Source organism: Periplaneta americana, chromosome 7 (assembly GCF_040183065.1).
Source record: "Periplaneta americana isolate PAMFEO1 chromosome 7, P.americana_PAMFEO1_priV1, whole genome shotgun sequence".
Lineage (NCBI taxonomy): Eukaryota > Metazoa > Arthropoda > Insecta > Blattodea > Blattidae > Periplaneta > Periplaneta americana.
In genome coordinates this window covers 1,543,927-1,567,452 of record NC_091123.1, presented here as the reverse complement: position 1 = coordinate 1,567,452, position 23,526 = coordinate 1,543,927, and the positions used below count along the sequence as shown (strand labels likewise).

The 23,526-nt window shown below is 37.0% G+C and overlaps 1 protein-coding gene across 14 annotated transcripts in view; it reads right to left on the bottom strand.

The window, feature by feature from the left end:
* Positions 1–434: 434 nt before the first annotated feature.
* The window catches only part of Rdl (Resistant to dieldrin), a 448,130-nt gene continuing 425,038 nt past the window's right edge, over positions 435–23,526 (bottom strand). For 7 of the 14 annotated variants that reach the window (XM_069830121.1, XM_069830127.1, XM_069830120.1 and 4 more), the window contains exon 9: positions 435–5,402. In XM_069830121.1, the coding sequence (XP_069686222.1) occupies positions 5,112–5,402 (291 nt within the window). In that variant the 3' untranslated portion in view covers positions 435–5,111. Of the gene's footprint in view, positions 5,403–16,189; positions 16,247–23,526 lie in introns of all 14 variants that reach the window. The other 7 variants (XM_069830132.1, XM_069830131.1, XM_069830130.1 and 4 more) reach the window with 3 other exon arrangements.

The following is a 23,526-nucleotide window of genomic DNA, read 5'->3' as shown; positions in this document are numbered from 1 at the left end:
AATTCCTTGCAGAAAGGAGATAAGTCATGGTTCGAATAAACAACTTTAAACAAAAGTGTTTGAGATGTCAAATGTCTAACATGATGTATTATATTTCACTAGTCATAAACAAAATAAGAAAAAATATTTATAATGATTGCTCCAGTATTTGAAGAAGAAAACAGTTTTTATTGATTATCTCAAAAGTAAGATTTCATGACTTATCCCCTTTCTGCAATGACCGATTCAATTGTATTCTGGGTTTCAGTTATATAGTTTTATGAATGACTTTTCCTCAAGATAATCAATCATAGAGCATACGTACCTGAAATTAAAATGAAGTAGACCTATATTTAATTTGCATTTAAAGTTTTATTTATTTTGGTTGATGGATGCTGGCAGAAATGCAGGATGTTGGAAGGTAAGGGAAATCTCCAATGAATTGAAAGACTGTGAACAGACTCTTCTTAGCTTTTATTGAAATAAAAACGACAAACAAATGTTTATATGAAGTTTCTACTAACTTCGTCACCTTCTTTAGAATATTCAGTAGTGAGCATATGTACGTGCTCTATCCCCACAAAATATACTGCAGTTTTCAAAAGTGTTTTACTTTACATTGTTTTTTTCTTATAAACACAACACTTTGTTTTTTTCTCCACATAGAAGCACTGATATCTACAAGAAATTAGATCTAAAAGCTTTTTTTCAGTGTATAACAATATTTCTCCCCTCTCCGTAAACAGGGAAGTTGCTTTACTTTTTAAAGTCCTTTAGAATTAATATGTAGTCTATATATCTGCAGATATTGACATGATCATTTTTAGATCTTTTCTGGGGCTTGATCACTTTCTTTTTTATTTTTCACTAGTGAGGAAGTGTGTGTATGTGTGTATGTATGTGTGATAGTGCGTTTCTTTATTGTGTTTATGCAGGATCACTCACTAGCGGAGGGGAAGGTTAAAGGACATCTAGCGGGCGAATGACTGAACTAGTGAGGATAGGTTTCTGGGTGGCCATGGAAAAACTTTCGGTAAAAAGAGAACCGTTTGTTTGAGGGTGGTGAGCGGTGTGATTAGTTGTGAGCTTGCCCAGTATTGCTTCGAGCCACAAACCATGCGGACCTACTTGCAGGTACGTTTACCTGCCTTGTAATGTAATGTATTTTAATAATATACTTTATAATATATTTTTTTTTGGTTTGTATGTTGTGGAATGATTGAGCAATATGACCTTTTTCCGAGGAAAACGTCCATTTCTACTAACAGTCTCCTTGTAAATACAAACGCCGTCGATACTAGCGCCATACATGATGTTCAAAGGTCGGAACAAAAGACTGTGGTTGTCCCGTGCTATATACAAATGGAACACCATTCTTTTTTGTCACATATATAACGTAGATAATAAGAACGACCTTAAGCTTGTTGTACAGTAATGGCGTGTATTTAAAGTGTAGATACTGCCCACTCTGTATCATTAATATTGAAAAGTAATACAAGGTTAAGGCCATCCTTCTCTGATTACAGTGGTAGCTATCTGCTATTACATTTCCTATATGAAAAGTGGCCTAAACAATATTAGTAGTTGTAGACTTGAGGCTACAAATCCGTGATACACTAATCTGAAAAAAAATGAAAACAAAGTCTTGTAAAAGTCTTATTCTTCATTGTGTATGTACAGACAGGCTCCTTTGCAGTTGTCGTGAAAGTGTAAGACGATGCGGGGATAGATAGAAAGGGGGTGGCTTAGCCCCCCACGCAGAGCGACTCTGTGCAGGGGCGAGGACCCCTCAATAAAACAAGACTAAGACATACTCTACAGTAAAAATGAAATAAATATGAAGTACCGGGTCTACTCCGTCCTTTTTTATAACTTTTTTTATTCTTTTTATAGCTGATTTGGTAGAATACGTTAATATACGCAAATGAAGTGCTTTTGGTATTATATAAACTTGCTTCGTTGGAGAGGACAAACAAAAAGGAAGGAGAACATTGTCACTGGGTTCGCGACACTTCTCGAAAAATTTACAACTGAGTTCCTTTCGGTAGGAGAGTTCTGCGGAGTTAACAGTGGACACTCTTCAATACCGTCTCTAGAGAGTCCTACGGAGTTGCCAACGGTACTCTTCGGGATTTATAACATCATCATTATAGGGTACTTTGGAGTTACCAATGGTACTCTTCAGGATCCACGAAACAACACCATCATTGCAGAGTACTGTGGAGTTGCTAACAGTACTCTTCAGTATTTTTAAAACAACACCATCATTACGCAGTACTCAGGAGTTAACATTGGTACTCTGAGTATCTTTAAACCAACATTAGAGAGAACTGTGGAGTTACCAGTGGTAGTCCCCAGGACCTTTCAACCAACACCTGTGTTATAGACATTTTCAAGATATCTATAGAGTTCTTGTATCATGTATCACCACCCATACAGAGCAATCACTATGGATATTTATATTTTCACGATCCTTTGTGAAGTGATAGCTTTGCTCTGTATTCACATTGCTAGTACTCTTTCCCTGCTCCGTAAAAGAGTTACAGACGTCCTTCATTGCACTCCCTAGAAAGCGCTGTCGAGATAAAATTGGTATTCATCGCGCTCTCTGGAGAGTACTCTGTAGTCGGAATGGTACTCTTCTGTGATGCCGCTCCCTAGAGATTGCAATGGAGTCGGAGAAGATCTCCTCTTCAATCACAGTCCCTAGAAAGGGCTGGTGGAGTTACAAAAACTAAGTTTCTTCGATGTTGTATTTGGTGCTTGAAGAGAGGCTATGGTACTCTAGAAGGCATTGAGCGGAGTTCCGTAGAGCTGACGATGTGGAACTCTTCAAGACGCTCCATTAGAACTCATTGTGCCGAGAAATATACGAAATGAGGCTGAAGGTAAAGCGTTTTTCATTTGTCTTTTGTTGGATTTCTGTGCGCCGAGTCACACAATCCTATCAGTTCTTGTATATAAAATGGCAGTTTAGAGTCACCGAGCACTTTTTTCACTGCACACCGTGTTGTGGGGAGCAGTTTGTCCAACATGTACGTCTGCTTTGCTCTGCACTCGGTTCTTAAAAAAAATACACAACTTCATATCTGCAGCGTCATAACTCGACAGGTGTTCGGGATTGCAAAAAGGGGGGATGGTGAAGGAAAACGTTTTAACTAGAGAAACAATTATGTTTAGTTGCTTTGATATATAGTATGGGGAAAATCAAACTGTGTGCTTGGAAAACCACCACGTATGCCCGAACTTTTGTGTTTTTCACTTAAACCAGATTGTATTTTTTTTTTATATTTTTCTTTTTAACTCCGCGATAACACGCATTCATCCACGCACGCACGCACGCACGCATACTATCTTTGAAAAAAAAAATCTGCCCCACAGTTATTTACGCATGGGTCAGGCAAGATTTTTAGAACTATTGATTAATAGTAAACGTTTGATTTACCTTAGAGGCTAGTGTGTAATGTACTGGATATATATTTTTCATTTTTCTTAATATGAATCACGTAGTTTTTTAGTTTAGATTCTTCAGCATTTTTGTATAAAATTATCTGTACATAGTGTTTGGGGTAGGGGATAAAGGGGGAAGCTAATCACATGGAGTATTTACGAAGGGGTGCTCTAACGGAACGATTTTTAACACTTGCATCTTTTCTGTATCCTATCTCTACTCCTGAACAACGAACAAGCGCTTCATTTGTCTCGCTACCTTGTCCTTACCCCCGACCAAACATAACAATCGTAGACTCTACCTAATGGGAACAATAAAGACTGGAAATGAGTGAATATCGTTTTTTTTCGTAACAAATCGCACACAAGCTTATATATGTATATACGTAATATAACCACAGAAAAAAATTGTGGTCGAAATCTCTATCTTTAACAATATCATATACTTTTTTAAAAATATATCCTTACGAAGGGGGAAAAATATATGTAACGATCCTTCCAGCGGGTCTAACGAAATTATTATCTTATCGATCAACACCTGACGAAAGTCCCTCCATCTTAACCTCTTCCCAGACTCTAGAGAATTTTCTACGCGTTTTTTTTATAAAGCCCATCATGAATCTTTCCTGTCCGTAACCCTATAATATAATTATATATATATATTTTCGTGCGAGAATGAGTAGTTTTTTTTATTTTGTGTGAATTTATGAAAGAAGAAGGCTCTACTCCATGTGGTATTTCAAAAGAGGACATGGTTATGAAGGCGAACAATCTATAGTTTTCTTCTTTAACCTACATTATGTTCTGTTATATCTTGATGTTGGCTCTTTTACAAAATAAATAATTATATATGTATATATACAGAGATGTGAAAATTATTAGAATAATCTTAATTTTAGAGGTTTTTTAATAGTTCCTTCACAAATATTAATTGAATTGATGAATATTGGTATATAATATTACTATACTGATGTAGGATATATTTACTACTAACAATGCCAGAAAGCATTGTTGTACATTGGTATTTTTCTTATTTTACAATTGTTATGGGAATTCAGAAATTATTATATTATGTTGGCGGAATTGGGAACATCAAAAATTAATTAAGAAACGCTTTAAACAAATTATTCTTTGCGTTTACATTGTTGTGAAGGTTCAAATGAACGTATACATCTGTTTTGTGCATATAATTTTTTATGTTTCCAATTCCGCCAACATAATATAATAATTTCTGAATTCCCATAACAATTGTAAAATAAGAAAAATACCAATGTACAACAATGCTTCCCGGCATTGTTAGTAGTAAATATATCCTACATCAGTATACTAATATATACCAATATTCATCAATTCAATGAATATTTGTGAAGGAACTATTAAAAAACCTTTAAAATTAAGATTATTCTAATAATTCTCACACTTCTGTATTTATGTATCATAACACCATGGCAACGATGAGCTTCGTGACCTTCCACCATTTTGTAGTTACACACCGGCCGGCTCAAGATGGCGCTCTCCCTTTAGAACAGCTGATTGTTGCTAGACTATACAAGCCAACACATTACTGTTTATATGTCTTGTTTCACACTACGTTTTGGATTAGATTTCTGTTCAATCTATGATCTCGGATCGTGCTTGTGCTAGCCTCTCGCACCTGTCGCATGCTTCCCGGTCACTGCACCTTACTTGTCCTCATCCAGGAGCACCAGGTCGTCAGCGACCACGTCGCTGATGTGCAGATAGATGATCCAGTACATGAGGTTGAAGCAGATGAAGCAGACCGGGAAGACGATGCGTGAGTACTTGTCGATGTCGCTGGGGGTGATGCCGTACAACTTGTTGATGTCTTTGCCCGGGTGAATCAGGTGTTGGGGTGCCTGGGCGGCCTCCTCGTCCGCCCGGCCGTTGATGGTGTTCTCCAACGTGCCCCCCTTAGAATGGGCCTTGGGGTCGTGGACTTTGAAACGCACCTCCTGGAACAAAGGGCATGGCCCGGGCCCACACCACTTACAAGGTACACAACACAGCCCGCTCGAGCACAGTCAACAGGCCACAGTGCCCTAGAGCTCGCGCAATGTGATACAGAGTGTCCCAAAAGTAAGCGGTATGTGTTCTTCATATGTAAGCAATGACAAAGGTATGGGGTTGAGTTAATGACTCCTGCGGGATCGTTTGTGCTGTCCCTTCAATCTCCCAACAATCCTGACTCCTTCAAGGACGTAATGCCCTTAAGGGAAGACTCCACTGAAAATCATGAAAATTTTTCCATATTTTTTTTTTAGCTATTTCACTTATTCAGAATTTATATTTTCATACCCCAAATGGATTCAGCTCAATTCTGATTACAAATACTCGTATGTTTACACTTTTTAAATTAAGGCTGGACGGGGGCGTGGAATTTAAAGAGATGTCAAAATTGTTTTTCATCGAAGGATTCTTTTTTAAAGTTTCTGATTACAAATCTAGTAACTTTTTGTTGCGTCTCTGAAGTTACTAGATGAATGTAGCGGAGGAGAATATTCATTTATATAAATATTCATTTTATTTTCAAATCTATTTTTCTGTGTTCATTTTTGTTGATTCAACACCAACTTTCTTATGCCAAATATTAATCAATCTGGATGAAATTTTTACTGCAAGTATTTATGAGGTAGCTGCATGTTTCTATGCATTTATTTTGTGAGAAATGCTGCTAGTTTATTTTATTAATATTTTTCTTAAGAAATATAATTAATAAATATTAATAAAACTAGCAGCATTTCTTAAGAAAAATATTAATAAAACAAACTAGCAGCATTTCTTACAAAATAAATACATAGAAACATGCAGCTACCTCATATTTATTCATATTGTGGTAGTCATGTATTATATATATATATATATATATATCTACTCTGACGTTGTCTATGGCTGTAAATCGCTGATTGACATTAAATTCATCTATCTATCTATCTATCTATCTATCTATCTATCTATCTATCTATCTATCTATCTATCTATCTATCTATCTATCTATCTATCTATCTATCTATCTATCTATCTATCTATCTATCTATCTATCTATCTATCTATCTATCTATCTATCTATCTATCTATCTATCTATCTATCTATCTATCTATCTATCTATCTATCTATCTATCTATCTATCTATCTATCTATCTATCTATCTATCTATCTATCTATCTATCTATCTATCTATCTATCTATCTATCTATCTATCTATCTATCTATCTATCTATCTATCTATCTATCTATCTATCTATCTATCTATCTATCTATCTATCTATCTATCTATCTATCTATCTATCTATCTATCTATCTATCTATCTATCTATCTATCTATCTATCTATCTATCTATCTATCTATCTATCTATCTATCTACCTACCTACCTACCTACCTACCTACCTACCTATCTAATATGAGTAGCCCATAGTCAATTTAAGAGAGCAGTGTATTATGATAATACATGATTGAAAGGATTTTAGTTTTGTCCTTTAAATGTGCAGAAATTTGATTCGAACAAATGTAACATTTTAAAATTCCTTTTTGCAGAACGTAAAATGGTATTTGTTCGGATCAAATTTTTGCACATTTAAATGACAAATTAAAATCTTTCAATAATTTAGCATAATACATTGGTCTCTTATAAATTAGGAATTAAATCTATGGCTTTCCCAAAATACGCAATGAAATGTTTCATATTATAAAACAATTTTTATTTCGAAAAGGAAGCAAAAACGAGTAAAACTGTATTGAAGTTTTTGTTTGAATTACCTTCAAGAACAACCCCCTGAAATTAATGACATTATTTACGGTCCACTCTGTACATATAGTCCCATCTTACAGAGATGACCTCTTAACAGACGATGACCCGTTAGCAGGCCTTTTAGTAAGGACACTTGTCTTCCGTCTTGTTTGGGAGTTGTCGTGATTTTCCCTCTTCAGACCCCGCCAGTAGTGTGTCTGAATTGTCAGTATCCTTTATGTTTCTTTGTCATCCAGCCCCCAACAGCTCGTCTTATGGGACCGTAAGAGATATCTATACAATTGGAATAGTTTATACTTGCACATGTCCAAAAATTCTTGATTTTCCAGTTACAAGACTTCACAACGCATGGTAATCGGAACGTCTTTAGCTCCCACATGTGGTTTCTTGCAACAGAAGACATGTTGAACACAGTCTGTGGTTGTCTGGTTAGTGGTTCATGTTGACTGACGTTGTTGAGACCATGTAAACCTCTTCCATTAATGCCGTCACGTTTTGAGGTTGTATTTAAAGTCAGTACTATATTCCCTTCTAAGTATGTGTACAAGACACAGCCATTCCTATAAACAGTGGCGTATCGCTGCACGCCTGAAACGCAAACAGTTCTAATTGTGATGACGGTGCAGCTACTACTGTAGCATGAACACCACTTACTTACTTACTTACTTACTTACTTACTTACTTACTTACTGGCTTTTAAGGAACCCGGAGGTTCATTGCCGCCCTCACATAAGCCCGCCATCGGTCCCTATCCTGAGCAAGATTAATCCATTCTTTATCATCATATCCCACCTCCCTTAAATCCATTTTTATATTATCTTCCCATCTACATCTCGGCCTCCCTAGAGATCTTTTTCCCTCCTGGCTCCCAACTAACACTCTATGACTCTATGTGCATTTCTGGATTCGCCCATACGTGCTACATGCCCTGCCCGTCTCAAACGTCTGGATTTAATGTTCCTAATTATGTCAGGTGAAGAATACAATGCGTGCAGTTCTGCGTTGTGCAACTTTCTCCATTCTCCTGTAACTTCATCCCTCTTAGCCCCAAATATTTTCCTAAGAACCTTATTCTCAAACACCCTTAACCTATGTTCCTCTCTCAACGTGAGAGTCCAAGTTTCACAACCATAAAGAACAACCGGTAATATAACTGTTTTATAAATTCTAACTTTCAGATTTTTTGACAGCAGACTAGATGATAAGAGCTTCTCAACCGAATAATAACACGCATTTCCCATATTTATTGTGTGTTTAATTTCCTCCCGAGTATCATTTATATTTGTTATTGTTGCTCCCAGATATTTGAACTTCTCCACCTCTTGAAAGATAAATCTCCAATTTTTATATTGCCATTTCGTACAATATTTTTGTCACGAGACATAATCATATACTTTGTCTTTTCGGGATTTACTTCCAAACCTATCTCTTTACTTGCTTCCAGTAAAATCTCCGTGTTTTCCCTAATCGTTTGTGGATTTTCTCCTAACATATTCACGTCATCCGCATAGACAAGCAGCTGATGTAACCCGTTCAATTCCAAACCCTCTCTGTTATCCTGGACTTTCCTAATGGCATACTCTAGAGCGAAGTTAAAAAGTAAAGGTGACCACTGAAAACCAGAACACACAATGCAGGCGAGTCAAGCCGCAGGTGCACGGTAGGGATGGGAGAGTAGACAGTTTCGTTTTGAATACGACTAAAGAACGAGACGACATTAATGGAATGCAGTGTACACAAACCAGGGGCGATTAGATAAGCAGTTTATGCATATTTTGGCGGACGGCACTGCTATAGAGGCTCGTCGTCTGTACTAAGAAAGATTCCCACAGGGAGATGTGTATTTGTGAGCATCTTCCCTGTCTCAGGATCTTCACAGATGAAGCGTAGTTCACACGAGGTGGAATCGCGATCTTCCACAATAACATGTATGGTCTCAACAATGTCCAGTCCACAGTATAAGAAGAATCAGTAGGGACAACTCTTGTCGGCACCTTTGATGTTGTTGGTACTAAATTCAAGCTCAGTAAGGTCTAGTTCTCAATGAATCCAACTATGTCGCTAGTATCAAACCACTATCAAAATATTAGTAAAATATTTATTTATTTATTTTATTGGTCAGCAATACGAATAATCTTGTATGTATATTATCTATCATTAATATTATGTCGCTAGGAAGTCAAAATACTTATATCCATTGTTGACGTTCATGTTCGCACTTCACGCCGTGATGTATTATGTTGTACTTGGATCAATTCTACCAACATAAGCCTCAAACAGTGACTTGAACGTTAGCGTCAATTAGTGAATATTTTCATGATGATTGCATACGGAAGTAATTATTATTATGGTTATATTGCCATTCCTTTGCCTCATGTCTTTAAAATTGTTAAAAGATGAGTAATGAATGTTTTCAGTTAATATTAAATTATACCAGCCCTGTCGTAGATGGAGATCCATCTGGTGGAGGATCCAGATAATACACCCGGTTTCGTGACATGCGCACTCAGAATTTGTTCCCACGAAATGGCTTAGGTGTCTCTAATGTATGTTCCCTATACTGTGTCCAGTCAAACTGCCACATTGTGTTAGTGTCTTGTGTTGCAGGAAACCACCTGCGCGAGATAAAGACATTCTGCTTAGCATTTCGGACCTGTTTACATTGTTTAAATATGAGGAACACATTCCTGAAGCTATACCGCTTATTCTTGGGACACCCTGTATAAGATCGTTTGTATATTATGTAACACGACCAAATTACCTTAGAGCTCGCTCTAGGGCTTAAGTTACAATAATATGACATCGTTTATATGAGGTATAATAATGAAGGTACCCATACATCCCGAAAAAGAGTAGGATACAATGTAAGATACCCATACAGCTCGCTCGATGACATATGTAGGTCTGTGTACGTTGCAATATGGTTAGAATATTTCACAGTTCACTCAATGATTTAAATTATAATATAACATTAGGCCTACCTAAGGATAATGTAAGACGACCAGTTCGCTCGAAGGCATAATTATCACATGGCTGTACTGAGTGAAGGTTGGAACATAGCCTAATCAGAGTGCTGCATTGGAGTTAAATCGCTCGCTTGAACTCGGTCGAGTGTCGCACCCTCGAGTGAGATACGATCGGTCGTGATACGCTCGTAATAAATAACACAGTACAAGGTCATCTCACCGACATGTCTTATCTTGTATGGAAGGCGACAGATAAGATACACATATGTTTTGCTCACACGGTAAAAATAAGGCTTTATTTTCTGCGTTTATGACAAACGTTTAATGGAACGTACCAAAACAGGAACATGAAGTTATAAATAAAATAGTATGAAAAACTTCGATATACAGTTATTATTGCTAATTAATAATTATTCAATGTTTGATTTACCACATATATAATATGATAGGTCCATAAATAGTGTTCCGCCTATCTACTGCGACAATGTAGAAACGTTTTACAAAATATTATTGATATAGCAGTAGATTAATAACAATATTAGTACAGAGATAACGTCACAGAAAATATAATAAAACGAATAACCATGCTGCACAAGTGTTACAGACGCAAAGATTGATACACTAATTATTAGAGATTATTATTATTATTATTATTATTATTATTATTATTACTAGAAAACTTGATACAGTTCTTGCATTATCGTGATTGTGTTCTCCGTTTATAATAATTACATTTACATCCAATAACGTCTATCAGATGTGGCAAAAACAAAATCACTCCTGTGTGGGGGGGGGGGGAACATTTACCTACAACATTTATATTACATTTTAAAGCAAGTTTTGTAGTTGTACTATGGAGAGGTTAGTTAAACACTGCAAAGTTTTGAAATGATAAACATCTATGATGTTACTACACAGTTCATCACTGTAACAAGAACGATTGTCTAACGCTCGGCTTATACCGTTCGAGGATTTATCGCTCGTGACAATTTTACCCATCATGCATGTGCGCTACCTATCGGATTATGCTATGAACTACTTGGCGCTCGAGCGAAAACGTCCGATGCAGACCTCTGATAGCGTTGGTAAGTTAGAAGCACCCATAGGTTATAGTGCATGACGTAATATGGTCAGTGGAGTGCATTGTAATATAACATTGTTTAAGGATCCATACAGGACCTATGTAAGTTGCAATGAAACCCATTCTGTGTGATGGGGCAGCTACAAGCGTTACACGTCTCTGTCTCTGTGCAACGTCACAGTTAGCGTCGAGGGGGAAGGGGAATAGCAGAAGATTGCAAAGGTTTCAATGCTTTGTTGCCTACGACCAAGATAAACCATTTGAAAATTACCGGTCACACATCGACAGAGATACAAAAAGAGAATTTTTCGTTTATATATGGTGCAACACTGTCAAAGGTTACAGCATGTGTAATGCGAAACAGCTAACTGGAAGGCGTTGGCTACAACGTAACTTGGTTTTTGTACTATGAAATTGTTCTCTAGCAGGCCGATGTACATTATTGTCTAACAATTGTTGGTTTATGAATAATGTGCTTCACTTACTCGATTATATTTATAAGAAAACTATTAACAAAATTATATTGATTCCGCTGAAATACTCAAACTGGTCCCCAGTTACATCTAAAAGAAATTCGTTGATCAAGAAACGTATTCCACGTAAACTCGCCATTCATGAAAATGTAAAGCAACTTCAATTCATTAAGTGAGGAAATTGATCTATTTTTCCGGCACAGAAAAGTTTTCAAAAACCGAAATTTATAATAAAAAAATATGTATGCCATAGCACATTTAACGTTACCTTCTTTTTTTTTTTGTAATAACTCATTTTCACCTTGTTTTGGGGCTCCTAAACGTTATTATCAAATTTGTGATATTTTGCCATTACTGATTCATTATAAGCCACATCTCTCATTTAGGTTTTCATTTCCTTTTATTTCTGTTGTTAATAAGTTGAAATGAAGAATGTTTTAATATTTGAAAGTAGCTCCCACTTAAATAGGCAGTATTCTTGTAAGAGTACCAGAGGGGTCACCTCCTATAGCTATGCATCACGATCAAGTAGCAACACACAGTCAATTCAGTCAGCATTGACTGAAGAGGGTCTAGAAACCCATTGATCTACAATATTGCTGCCTACCTTAAACATTTTCACAGCACAAAATGATATCATCTCGTAAACGGTTAATTTGCGGACTAATCTTTACTGGAACGTTTTTGCTTCTCTTCGTTTTTTCTCTTCATCTTAAATTTTTGACCACAACTTTTGAAACACCCTGTATAATCTTAGCCCTAGATTAATACTGTGTTTTAAAAATGCCGTCCTGAAAAAAGAAAATCGCTCCCTTAATGGTATATTAACTTTTAGCCTAGTATTGTAAACATTGGTAAATGGTTTTTAATGTTCGTGCTTTTTGTGTTAAAACTCCAGTAATATAAGTTATATCTATATAATTTTGTTGTTCAATCTTACAGATTTTAAATTCACAATATATAGGCTTAGAAGAGTAATCAGTAAATTTATTGAGTATATTTTGATTATCTTTCTTTGCAAAAGATTAGAGAATTGAAGTTGCATCCCACACGATAATGCCATATTGGACGGCTGTCTGAAAATGAACTGAATAAGCAGTAGGCCTACGTAAAATTCTAATGAGTAAAATACGACGAAGAATGACAAATTTATGTATTGTTTTACGTAATCTGCTGCATTGTTAAGAAACAATAGAATACCATTTGAGATGCTGATCAATGACGATTCCTAGATATTTTTCATAACTGCAATTTCTTTCAAAGGAAGACATTCACAATTAAAAATAAGAACTACAATAAATGTTGCTAAATTTAATTTACTACGTTTATTGAACGATAATTGAGCAATAGATGTTGAAGAGGAGGGGGATAATGTCGTTTTTTAATATTAAATTTAACGAAATACAATTTAAAATCAAGGCAATCTTTAACTGTATTTAGACCTATGCTATCATTTTTATAAACTTTATCCCAGAAATAACCAATAAATATTACCACCGAATCATCTGCATACGAATATAAGTAAGTGATCTGAATTTTATGTGAAATTAAATTAATAGAAATTTCGGAATATAGCCTATAGTTCATTGCTTTTATGTGTTAAATATCAGGTTAGGGTACCTTGTTGACTAGTTTCAGCCTGTTGTGGGCTATCTTCAGAACTGGGTGATCCTGGTCTTCGCGCCTTCTGATTGCGTTTCCTGTAAGGGTGTGTTTGTGTAGTGTAATGCTTAGTCTAAAAGTGTGTGTGTTCTGAAATTGAGTTGTGTGTTGAGGATTTCATGCGGGTGTGTTTTTGTGTGCCTCTATATTTCGTATTGTTCTAATGTGTTTAGTTTCTGGTTTTTTCGGTTGAATATGTAGAATTTCCATGTCTGTGTTTATGTTACTGTAGGTGTGGTTGGCATTGGTGATGTGTTCTGCATATGTGGAAGTGTTTTGTAATTTTGTTATGGCATCACAAATGCCAACCACTCCTACAGTAACATAAACACAGACATGGAAATTCTACATATTTAACCGAAAAAACCAGAAATTAAACACATTAGAACAATACGAAATATACAGACAAACAAAAACACAACGGCGTAAAAATCTCAACACACAACTCAATTTCAGAACATACACTTTTTGATTACACAAAAACACCCTCACAGGAAACGCAATTAGAAGGCGCGAAGACCGGAACCAACCAGTTCTAAAGATAGCCCACAACAGGCTGAAATTATTCAACAAGGTACCCTAACCTAATATTTAACACGTGAAAGCAATAAACTACTGTAATATTCCGAAGTGATGTAGTGTTAAAAGTTGTGTAATCGAGATGTAGGCCTATAATAGAATTTTTTATAATGTAAGAATTATTTTTAAAGTTATGCACAATTCTGTAAGACTGCAAATAATATTGTAAGTTAAAACTAGTCGGTAAAAGTGAAACATTTAAGACAAAGGCTAAAAAATGATTAGTCGAGTCGGATGTGCATAAGTACTTCAGTACATCGTTACCCGTTAGGGGGCGCTAATCGCTGGAGAGCTACTGCAATTGATAAGTAGCCATGAAGCGTGGTGATAGAACAGACAAAATGTCCTTTTTTTTTCTTTTCTGTAATGACTGACCCTCTTTGTCTGTATCTGTGATGTGTTTACTGTATAATGTGATATGCGTTGCACTAAATACTGTACCTCTTTGCTGTTGGCGAGCTTGTATTGTGCTTTGTAAACATTGTTGAAAGACATCATTGATAAGGCAGGTTTAACCCAATAAACGATGTTATATTACATAATAATTCAACATTGGTGTATGCTAAGGTTGCAGTCGCATAGTGTATTTAAAAAGAGAACACAACAACGTTACTGATTGTCCATTTTTAAACATTTATACAGAAGGGTAAGTAATATCATTAATTTTGGGGATTATTCTTTGAGATATTTCAAACGAAAAAAGTTTCATACTATTCAGCTCGTTTTTGCTTCCTTTTCGAGATAAAAATAATTGTTTTGTGCGAGATCGTGCGTATTTGCTTGGTTTCCGCACAAAACCAATCCGCGGTAAGTCTAAAATTCCACATTCAGTATTCCCAACCTAACACACATAACAATTTCCCTCTTCTTACCGCTTAAGTGAAATATTCATTTTACTGCTTTAGGCTTTTGCCATATTATTTTTAGAGACGTTCAATATAGTAATAATTATAAATTGGAAACTTACCACTGCAATTTCACCTAAATTGCACTGTTAATTATTGTTTTTAAATATTTGCAAAAATTAAGTAAACTCTACAACTCCACTAAAGTTACTGCATTCGTGATGCAAGTAACATTAAGGAAGCCGTGAAAAAATCAACAAGATTCCAGACTCATCATAGACTGGGGGGGGGGGAAGACATACGTAGGCTATATCACGGCCTGCTGGAGCATAGTAAACACAGAAAACATTTTAAAGCAACAATGTTGAAGATAGATATTTTTGTTTTGCAAATTTGCCGTCATTGAACAGAAACCAAGATGGAGATTTCATTGCAACTAATTAGAAATTCCTCTTTCAGGTATGTAATAAACGATCTTCGCACAAAATAATGTACGATACACGAGCGGTATGTTTTCTTTCAATTCTCGGAAATTAAAAAAGCTCAACTACGTTTCGGTTTTTCAAACTTTTCCTCGAACATGAAAACTTCAACATACCGCTCTTGTAACGCATATTACTATTATGTGAAACATTTCATAGCGTGTTTTGAAAAAGCTATTGATTTAATTCCAAATAAACTGAGTTAATTTAAGATAGCAGTGTATTATGATGGTACACGATTTAAAAAAATTTTAGTTTTGTCCTTGAAATGTGTAGAAATTTGATACGAACAAATGTAACGTTTTGTTGTGCAAAGGAATTTTACAATACTACATTTGTTCTGATCAAATTTCTGCATATATAAAGGACAAAACTAAAATTCTTTCAATCATTTATTATCACAATACACTGCTCTCTTAAATTGACTGAGCATTTTGGGAATTAAGTAAATGGCTTTTACAAAACACGCTATGAAATATTTCATATGAAACAATTTTTATCTCTAAAAGAAAGAAAATACAAGGAAAACTGTATTAAACTTTTTTGTTTGAAATATCTCAAAGAATAACCCCCTGAAATTAATGACATTCTGTATATTCGGCACACTTTTAAAATGTAAACTACGTCGGTATAATATGCGAATGGAACTAAGTAAAACTCTGGAGCTCACAACACAATAAATACTCACAAATAACTGATACTTTGATTGGTAAAATTTAAAGCCTTATAACTTAATTAAGACAGGATTACGGCACATTTATGTGGCATGGGCAGAACACGGCACAGACACACAAAACAATTGAATGGCGTTATCGATAGTGTTAGAATTTCAGTTGATATAAACAAATACGTATCTTATGTGAACGAAACAGAAATGTGCAGAGAAAAATTGGTCAGAAATACCTCCAGCCTTCCAACGCCACGGCTCACATTGTGTTTGAAGTTTGAATTTCGAATGAGCTGTAAACAGAAGAATAATTGATGCTAGAAAAAAGAAAACTGCATTCAGATTTGCGTACAGTAAACTCTGGCACTTGATTACCTCTTTCAGCATAGTTTGCTAGATTTTGCTTGCTTACTTTGACTAAACTTTTCGAGGATTGGGCCCGAGAAGGATCTTTGTACTTTGGCTCGCTTTGCAATAATTGGCCAAGTCATAAGACTTGGCTGTTTTGAATCCGATGCTGGCAGGTGCACCATCCTGACACAGCCAGGTCCCATCCCCAGACGATAAGTCCTACCTATATCAGCATAGGAAATTCGTTACGTACCCCAATCTGTTATTAATTACTAACAGTCTTACTAATAAACCATGTATAGTTTTTATACGAGACTTATGCAGAGTTGAGACAGAAAACGTTACTAATAAACCGTGAATAAGCTATGGACGTATAAACAGGCTGTAACTATACAATGGGAATTGCTTTGCAGTAGTTATATACACGAAACCCCTTGTTTAAGTGTTGTATATAGGGAAAAAAATGGCCGCCCCTCTAACAGCTGTTCGTATCGACTGTCATTTTATGATGATGTTTACCTTGTAACCACAGAAGAACAAACCAAAGATCATAGAATTATTATAATAATATTGCTGTAGCTTGTACTCTTTGACCAAAATGTAGTGTGGTAATCGATTAGAGCCAGTTGTACTATCGATATTTAACACGCCACACTAGAGCGCTCTACCGGATCCAGTAGAGAACCTCAGATATTCTATTACCTTTCGTAACGAAGTAATGACGAAACTATGACGTAGCTGTGTAACAGTTGTACTGTTATACACGACGTATGTAGTGATTATTAGTAAGGAATTTACTCACGACGTATAAACGAGTTACTCATTGTATAAGTATATGACAGTTAAACGTCTGTATATAGAGTTTTTATTAGTAAGACCGTAAATATGGGAAAGTTGACCTATTTGTATTATGCGGGATATTACAAGTGTCCTTTTTTCCATAAATTTCAATACATTTCGTTAAGAGAGAATTTCGTGACATATTTGTCCTTATCCAGCCTTCAGTCCGTATTTTCTCTTTCTAGACAATATTCAGGTTGTATTTCGTAGACCCTTCAGTTATACGAGGTCACCGTTAAGTTGTATATTCCTTATACCAGCATCCGTGACGTCACGACAGACGTGCCATGTCTCTCAGTCGAGTAGGTTAATCCCTATACCGATACGATTTTAAATAATATGACAAAAATGAAGCAACAGAGCTTCAGGTACCTTAACTTCAAATAAACACTTTCAAAACTAATTTTAATACAAGAAAATATGCACTTCAAATATAATAAAAACTCATATGAATTAGGCCCATATACCTGGGGTTTCTGGCGGCCGTGGGAGAATCATCGTGCGTTCTTTTGTGTACTCAGTGGTGTTATTAATTATCTCCCAAAATGGGTGATCTCCACAACATTTCCCATAGTAAATCACACAGTGAACTCTCTATCACTATAGCCTAGTACATTTGACATATAAACCTAACAGATAACTCCTCGCTATGTTAAAATCGTTTGCACTTTGAAGAGAACAACCGCCAGGATCGCCACCCGTCCGCCGTAAACGAACACGAGATGGCAGCACAGTCGCTAATGCAATTCAAATGAAAATTATGACGTGACTCCTTGTGTAACAACTAGATGGCAGCGTAGTAAACCTGACAAAAGCTGTTAACCTCAAAGGCTATAAGCGCGATATATCTGTTACATATATGATCTAGGCATATAAATCAATGACCATTTTTTTCTACTTTCATTTCGAAAAGGTTTATAAAATACAGACATAAACATATTTACCAGGTTCAAAATCGGCACGCTGTATAGCATGAATCCACTTTCTCGTCTTTCTTTCTTTGTCACAAGGAAAAGCAAATGTTGAAACGGGTTTTTCCTTAATCCCGGTTCACAATAAACCGGGAACGGAAACGAGAACGAGAACGGCAATATTGTTAAAATAAATGTATTTAAATGTGAGCATACACAATTAACTATTGTGAATGCTCACATTTATTTTAGCATTAGTTCCGTTCTCGTTCTCGTTCTCGTTGTCGTTTCCATTCCCGGTTTATTGTGAACCAGCCTTTACTTGAACGATAATTAGATGCACAGCCTGATACATACACATTCGCCTGTACCACTAACAAAAATAAATACCGGTTACTGAACATAATTAATGCTATAAAAGTTGAAATGGTTCACATAACCTAAAAATGCTTACTGTCTTCGTAATAGCAAGCCACCAAATCATTCTCAAACGACAATGCAACACCAGTATAAACATTGCAACACAAAAATATGTTTTATTAATGGTTCACATTACTGACTTCATTTTAAAACGCTGAGAAACCGCTTAATCACATCACCATTACCAAAAACACGTCTCGTGTGGCGTCATACAAACAACTGTCAACGAAATAAAACCGGAACTTCACGAAGCGATATCTCAGCATCAGAATTACTTAAAATATTAATTTATTAAATTTAAGTAATATATTAGATGTCACACTTCATTTCCATTTCGTATGTACAATATTACTAAATATGTATTAATTATTCAAAGCATTTGACGTTAGCAAATTCAGTCAATAGAACGAAATGCCGTCCTCAAAAGTACCATCAATCTGACAGATGTTGAGATTACAACATTTACGAAATTGAAATTGCCTCTTTCACAGTCGTTAAACAATTGACATTCGTCAGCTCGTTTCAGTCGTGATGACTGGAATTGCCGATAAGAGTGTGTTCCGGTTGAAAACATTCCGAGATCGTACAATTAAGATAGAATGCAGGACTTCAGCGCTATTCCTGTCTTCCATTAGCATATAGAGCTTAGAATGCATGGTTGTTCTTTTGTTTAGTTAGTATCACCAACTGTTTCCCCGTAAATCGATTAGCATGAATCCATTGTAAGTGCGAAATCCTACTTCCACATCTACATCTTCATCTTCTAATTCCATGTCCATTGTATCTAAAGAAAATGACACTGCTTCATAATAATTGTTCACTTAATTAATATATTAATCAGGTTATTTGTAATTATATTATAAAATATTTAAATTAAATTATGATTTCAGCAGATAATGAAAATGTATTTCTGTTATAATAACAAGAGAAAAGCGCAGTACATGTAATTAACATTGTTAAACCTTTATTTCGCTTTTCTCAATTGGCATTACTGAATAACATTGAATTTCATTATTGCAATAATCGATATTAATGTATTTCAACTTCAGAATGTTTGAATAGGTTAAGTATTCATAAATAAACAATTATTAATATGTTGTGAACGCATTTTAGGGATATATTATTTACAGTTTTATTTTATTCACGAAATAGTCCTAATGAATGTCACTCGAGGTCTCTTTTTTCAATGCTTTACAAACGTTCCGACTAGGCCTACTGTATACGAGGCTGTTATGACGAAAACTCAACGCTGAGCGAAAACCGAATTCACAAGATGGAATCCTGCGCAAGACATGGAAGTTCGTCCGTTGTTAATGTGAACCCAGTATCATCAGAATCAGCTATAATATTAAATAATGGAGTTTTAAGTATTATTTCTACTCTGTTATTTTATATCTTTAAATATTTTACAGATGCAGAAATTTATTATTTTATGGATCCATTACAATTACTTAATTCTCATTAGAAAAAAAATATCAATTTGAATGGCTAGTTTATTTGATGTAAAGATACCACAAATGAATGTATGATAATAGTGCCACCTATTGAGAACTAGCAGCACTAGCGCCAGTGTGCTTCCTACATATAGTCATCTGCCGGGGTTACAGCCCATACTCCCCTATTCGCATATTGCCTCCGAGTGGCCACTGAGGTGGCAGTGCTTGGCTACTACTTTCGAGCGTCGGTTCGATTCCCAGTTGAGCTGATTATCAGATTGGGTTTTTCCAGTTGTAAGACGAATGTCAGGTGGGCAGGGCATAGTTGCGCCCCACGGTCAGATAAAATGCAGCAGATAAAAAAGGGTCCCTGTTTTGTGGGCATAGTTGCGCCCCGTTCCCATCAGGTAGAGAAAAGGGGATGGCATAGTTGCGCCCCGAAGAAATTAGGTAGAGAAAAGAGGATGGCATAGTTGCGCCCCGAAAAAATTAGGTAGAGAAAAGAGGATGGCATAGTTGCGCCCCGAAGAAATCAGGTAGCAGTAGGGCATGGCATAGTCATATGCCAAGGCATATCCCTTCTGCTACCTGATTTCTTCGGGGCGCAACTATGCCATGTCCCTTCTGCTACCTGATTTCTTCGGGGCGCAACTATGCCATGTCCCTTCTGCTACCTGATTTCTTCGGGGCGCAACTATACCATGTCCCTTCTGCTACCTGATTTCTTAGGGGCACAACTATGCCATGTCCCTTCTGCTACCTGATTTCTTCGGGGCGCAACTATACCATGTCCCTTCTGCTACCTGATCTCTTCGGGGCGCAACTATGCCATGTCCCTTCTGCTACCTGATTTCTTCGGGGCGCAACTATACCATGTCCCTTCTACTACCTGATTTCTTCGGGGCGCAACTATGCCATGTCCCTTCTGCTACCTGGTTTCTTAGGGGCGCAACTATACCATGTCCCTTCTGCTACCTGATCTCTTCGGGGCGCAACTATGCCATGTCCCTTCTGCTACCTGGTTTCTTAGGGGCGCAACTATGCCATGTCCCTTCTGCTACCTGATTTCTTCGGGGCGCAACTATGCCATGTCCCTTCTGCTACCTGATTTCTTCGGGGCGCAACTATACCATGTCCCTTCTGCTACCTGATTTCTTAGGGGCACAACTATGCCATGTCCCTTCTGCTACCTGATTTCTTCGGGGCGCAACTATACCATGTCCCTTCTGCTACCTGATCTCTTCGGGGCGCAACTATGCCATGTCCCTTCTGCTACCTGATTTCTTCGGGGCGCAACTATACCATGTCCCTTCTGCTACCTGATTTCTTCGGGGCGCAACTATGCCATGTCCCTTCTGCTACCTGGTTTCTTAGGGGCGCAACTATGCCATGTCCCTTCTGCTACCTGGTTTCTTAGGGGCGCAACTATGCCATGTCCCTTCTGCTACCTGGTTTCTTAGGGGCGCAACTATGCCATGTCCATTCTGCTACCTGATTTCTTCGGGGCGCAACTATGCCATGTCCCTTCTGCTACCTGATTTCTTCGGGGCGCAACTATGCCATGTCCATTCTGCTACCTGATTTCTTCGGGGCGCAACTATGCCATGTCCCTTCTGCTACCTGATTTCTTCGGGGCGCAACTATGCCATGTCCATTCTGCTACCTGATTTCTTCGGGGCGCAACTATGCCATGTCCCTTCTGCTACCTGATTTCTTCGGGGCGCAACTATGCCACGTCCCTTCTGCTACCTGATTTCTTCGGGGCGCAACTATGCCACGTCCCTTCTGCTACCTGGTTTCTTCGGGGCGCAACTATGCCATGTCCTTTCTGCTACTTGATTTCTTCGGGGCGCAACTATGCCACGTTCCTTCTGCTACCTGATTTCTTCGGGGCGCAACTATGCCATGTCCCTTCTGCTACCTGATTTCTTCGGGGCGCAACTATGCCATGTCCCTTCTGCTACTGATTTCTTCGGGGCGCAATTATGCCATTTCCCTTCTGCTACCTGATTTCTTCGGGGCGCAACTATGCCATGTCCCTTCTGCTACCTGATTTCTTCGGGGCGCAACTATGCCATGTCCCTTCTGCTACCTGATTTCTTCGGGGCGCAACTATGCCATGTCCCTTCTGCTACCTGATTTCTTCGGGGCGCAACTATGCCATGTCCCTTCTGCTACCTGATTTCTTCGGGGCGCAACTATGCCATACCGTGTCAGGTAATCACATGACGAATCTTTACCTAATGTCACTAAGTACCATATCTGAGTAGTCTGCAAGCGTGTACCGCTATGGATTCACGTCTTTGAGTCAGATTGTGTATCTTTGTAGCGGTGTCAGTGGAACCAACCTGATATCTGTAATTTAAGCAACTACAATTACGGTTATTTATGATTGAAGAAAGTACCAAAAATCACGATCACATTGGCCAAACCAGGGACCTCCAGAATGCGAGAATAGTGATTTACGTCTGAGCTATGCTGGTCCATAATTTTTACTTTAGTATACTGTGAAACGTATCTGCAGAATGACTTCACCTGGAACAATGAAATTTTGCACATATTCAATACAGACCTGTAAGTGGTATGTCCCTTCTTTTCTCTGATACGACGTATAATATGGAATTCAAATATAAAAACATAAAACTATACTCAGTAAGAAATTTACTGACGCTTTCTGAATGGGAAAACATCAACATATTTGACTCAAGGAAGTCTTAGCGTAGTTTCAAACGATAAAGTAATTATATGCATATCGCAGTGAAATAAATTATTACTAATAAAAGTAATTATTTTCGCACAAAATAATTTGTAGGGCACATTTGCAACATATGAATTTCTAAAGTTTCATAAACATGTATTTCAGTAACATCTACGTGTTTTACAACATTAAGAAAGATGAAATGCGTAATGCAGAAGTTATAAAACTCAGCAGTGCATCTCCATAAATATCACCACGTGATGAAAAATTAAAACTACTTACAATTTCACAAACATGTATTTGAAAGTTTCTTTGTAGTAAGCGACTTTACAGATAATGGTAATGTCCTCCAGTTTTGACGACAACAAAGCTCGTACTCATAGCTGCAACAGAAGTTGCTTTCGAACATTGGTTCCCGTGCAATAAATTGTCTAGGACTTTGCAACGATTTTCGAAATCTTGTGCAGTGTTTGCTGTTCACATATATATTGTATGTACCCTCACTGTACAGTAGTTTTCGCCATACATCTCAATAGTGTCTCGTGTTAAGAACATATTTCGATTGTTGCCACTTCTAGTTGACTAGTATTGTCATAACCTCTGAAACATTTTCAGATCTCCTTAATCTCTGACTGCTCTATCTATTTATTTTTCGTTATTAATGTGGCACGCTGCATATTTCCCTGTGCCGTCCACCTTCATTTTCATTTTCCTCCTCCCAGCATTTCCATACCCAGCAAGATCAGTTCTGCCTCGTTTTCTTCTTTCTGGTGGATGCCAGGTCAGAACCAGTTCTCTTTGTATGGTCAGTTTTGTAGTAGAACTCAAGCTTTTAAGGGGAGAGCATGGTATTTTTGATGAAAAATAACTAAATTTTCAAAAAAATAAAAATTCTTTCAAATTCTGCGATATCTGTG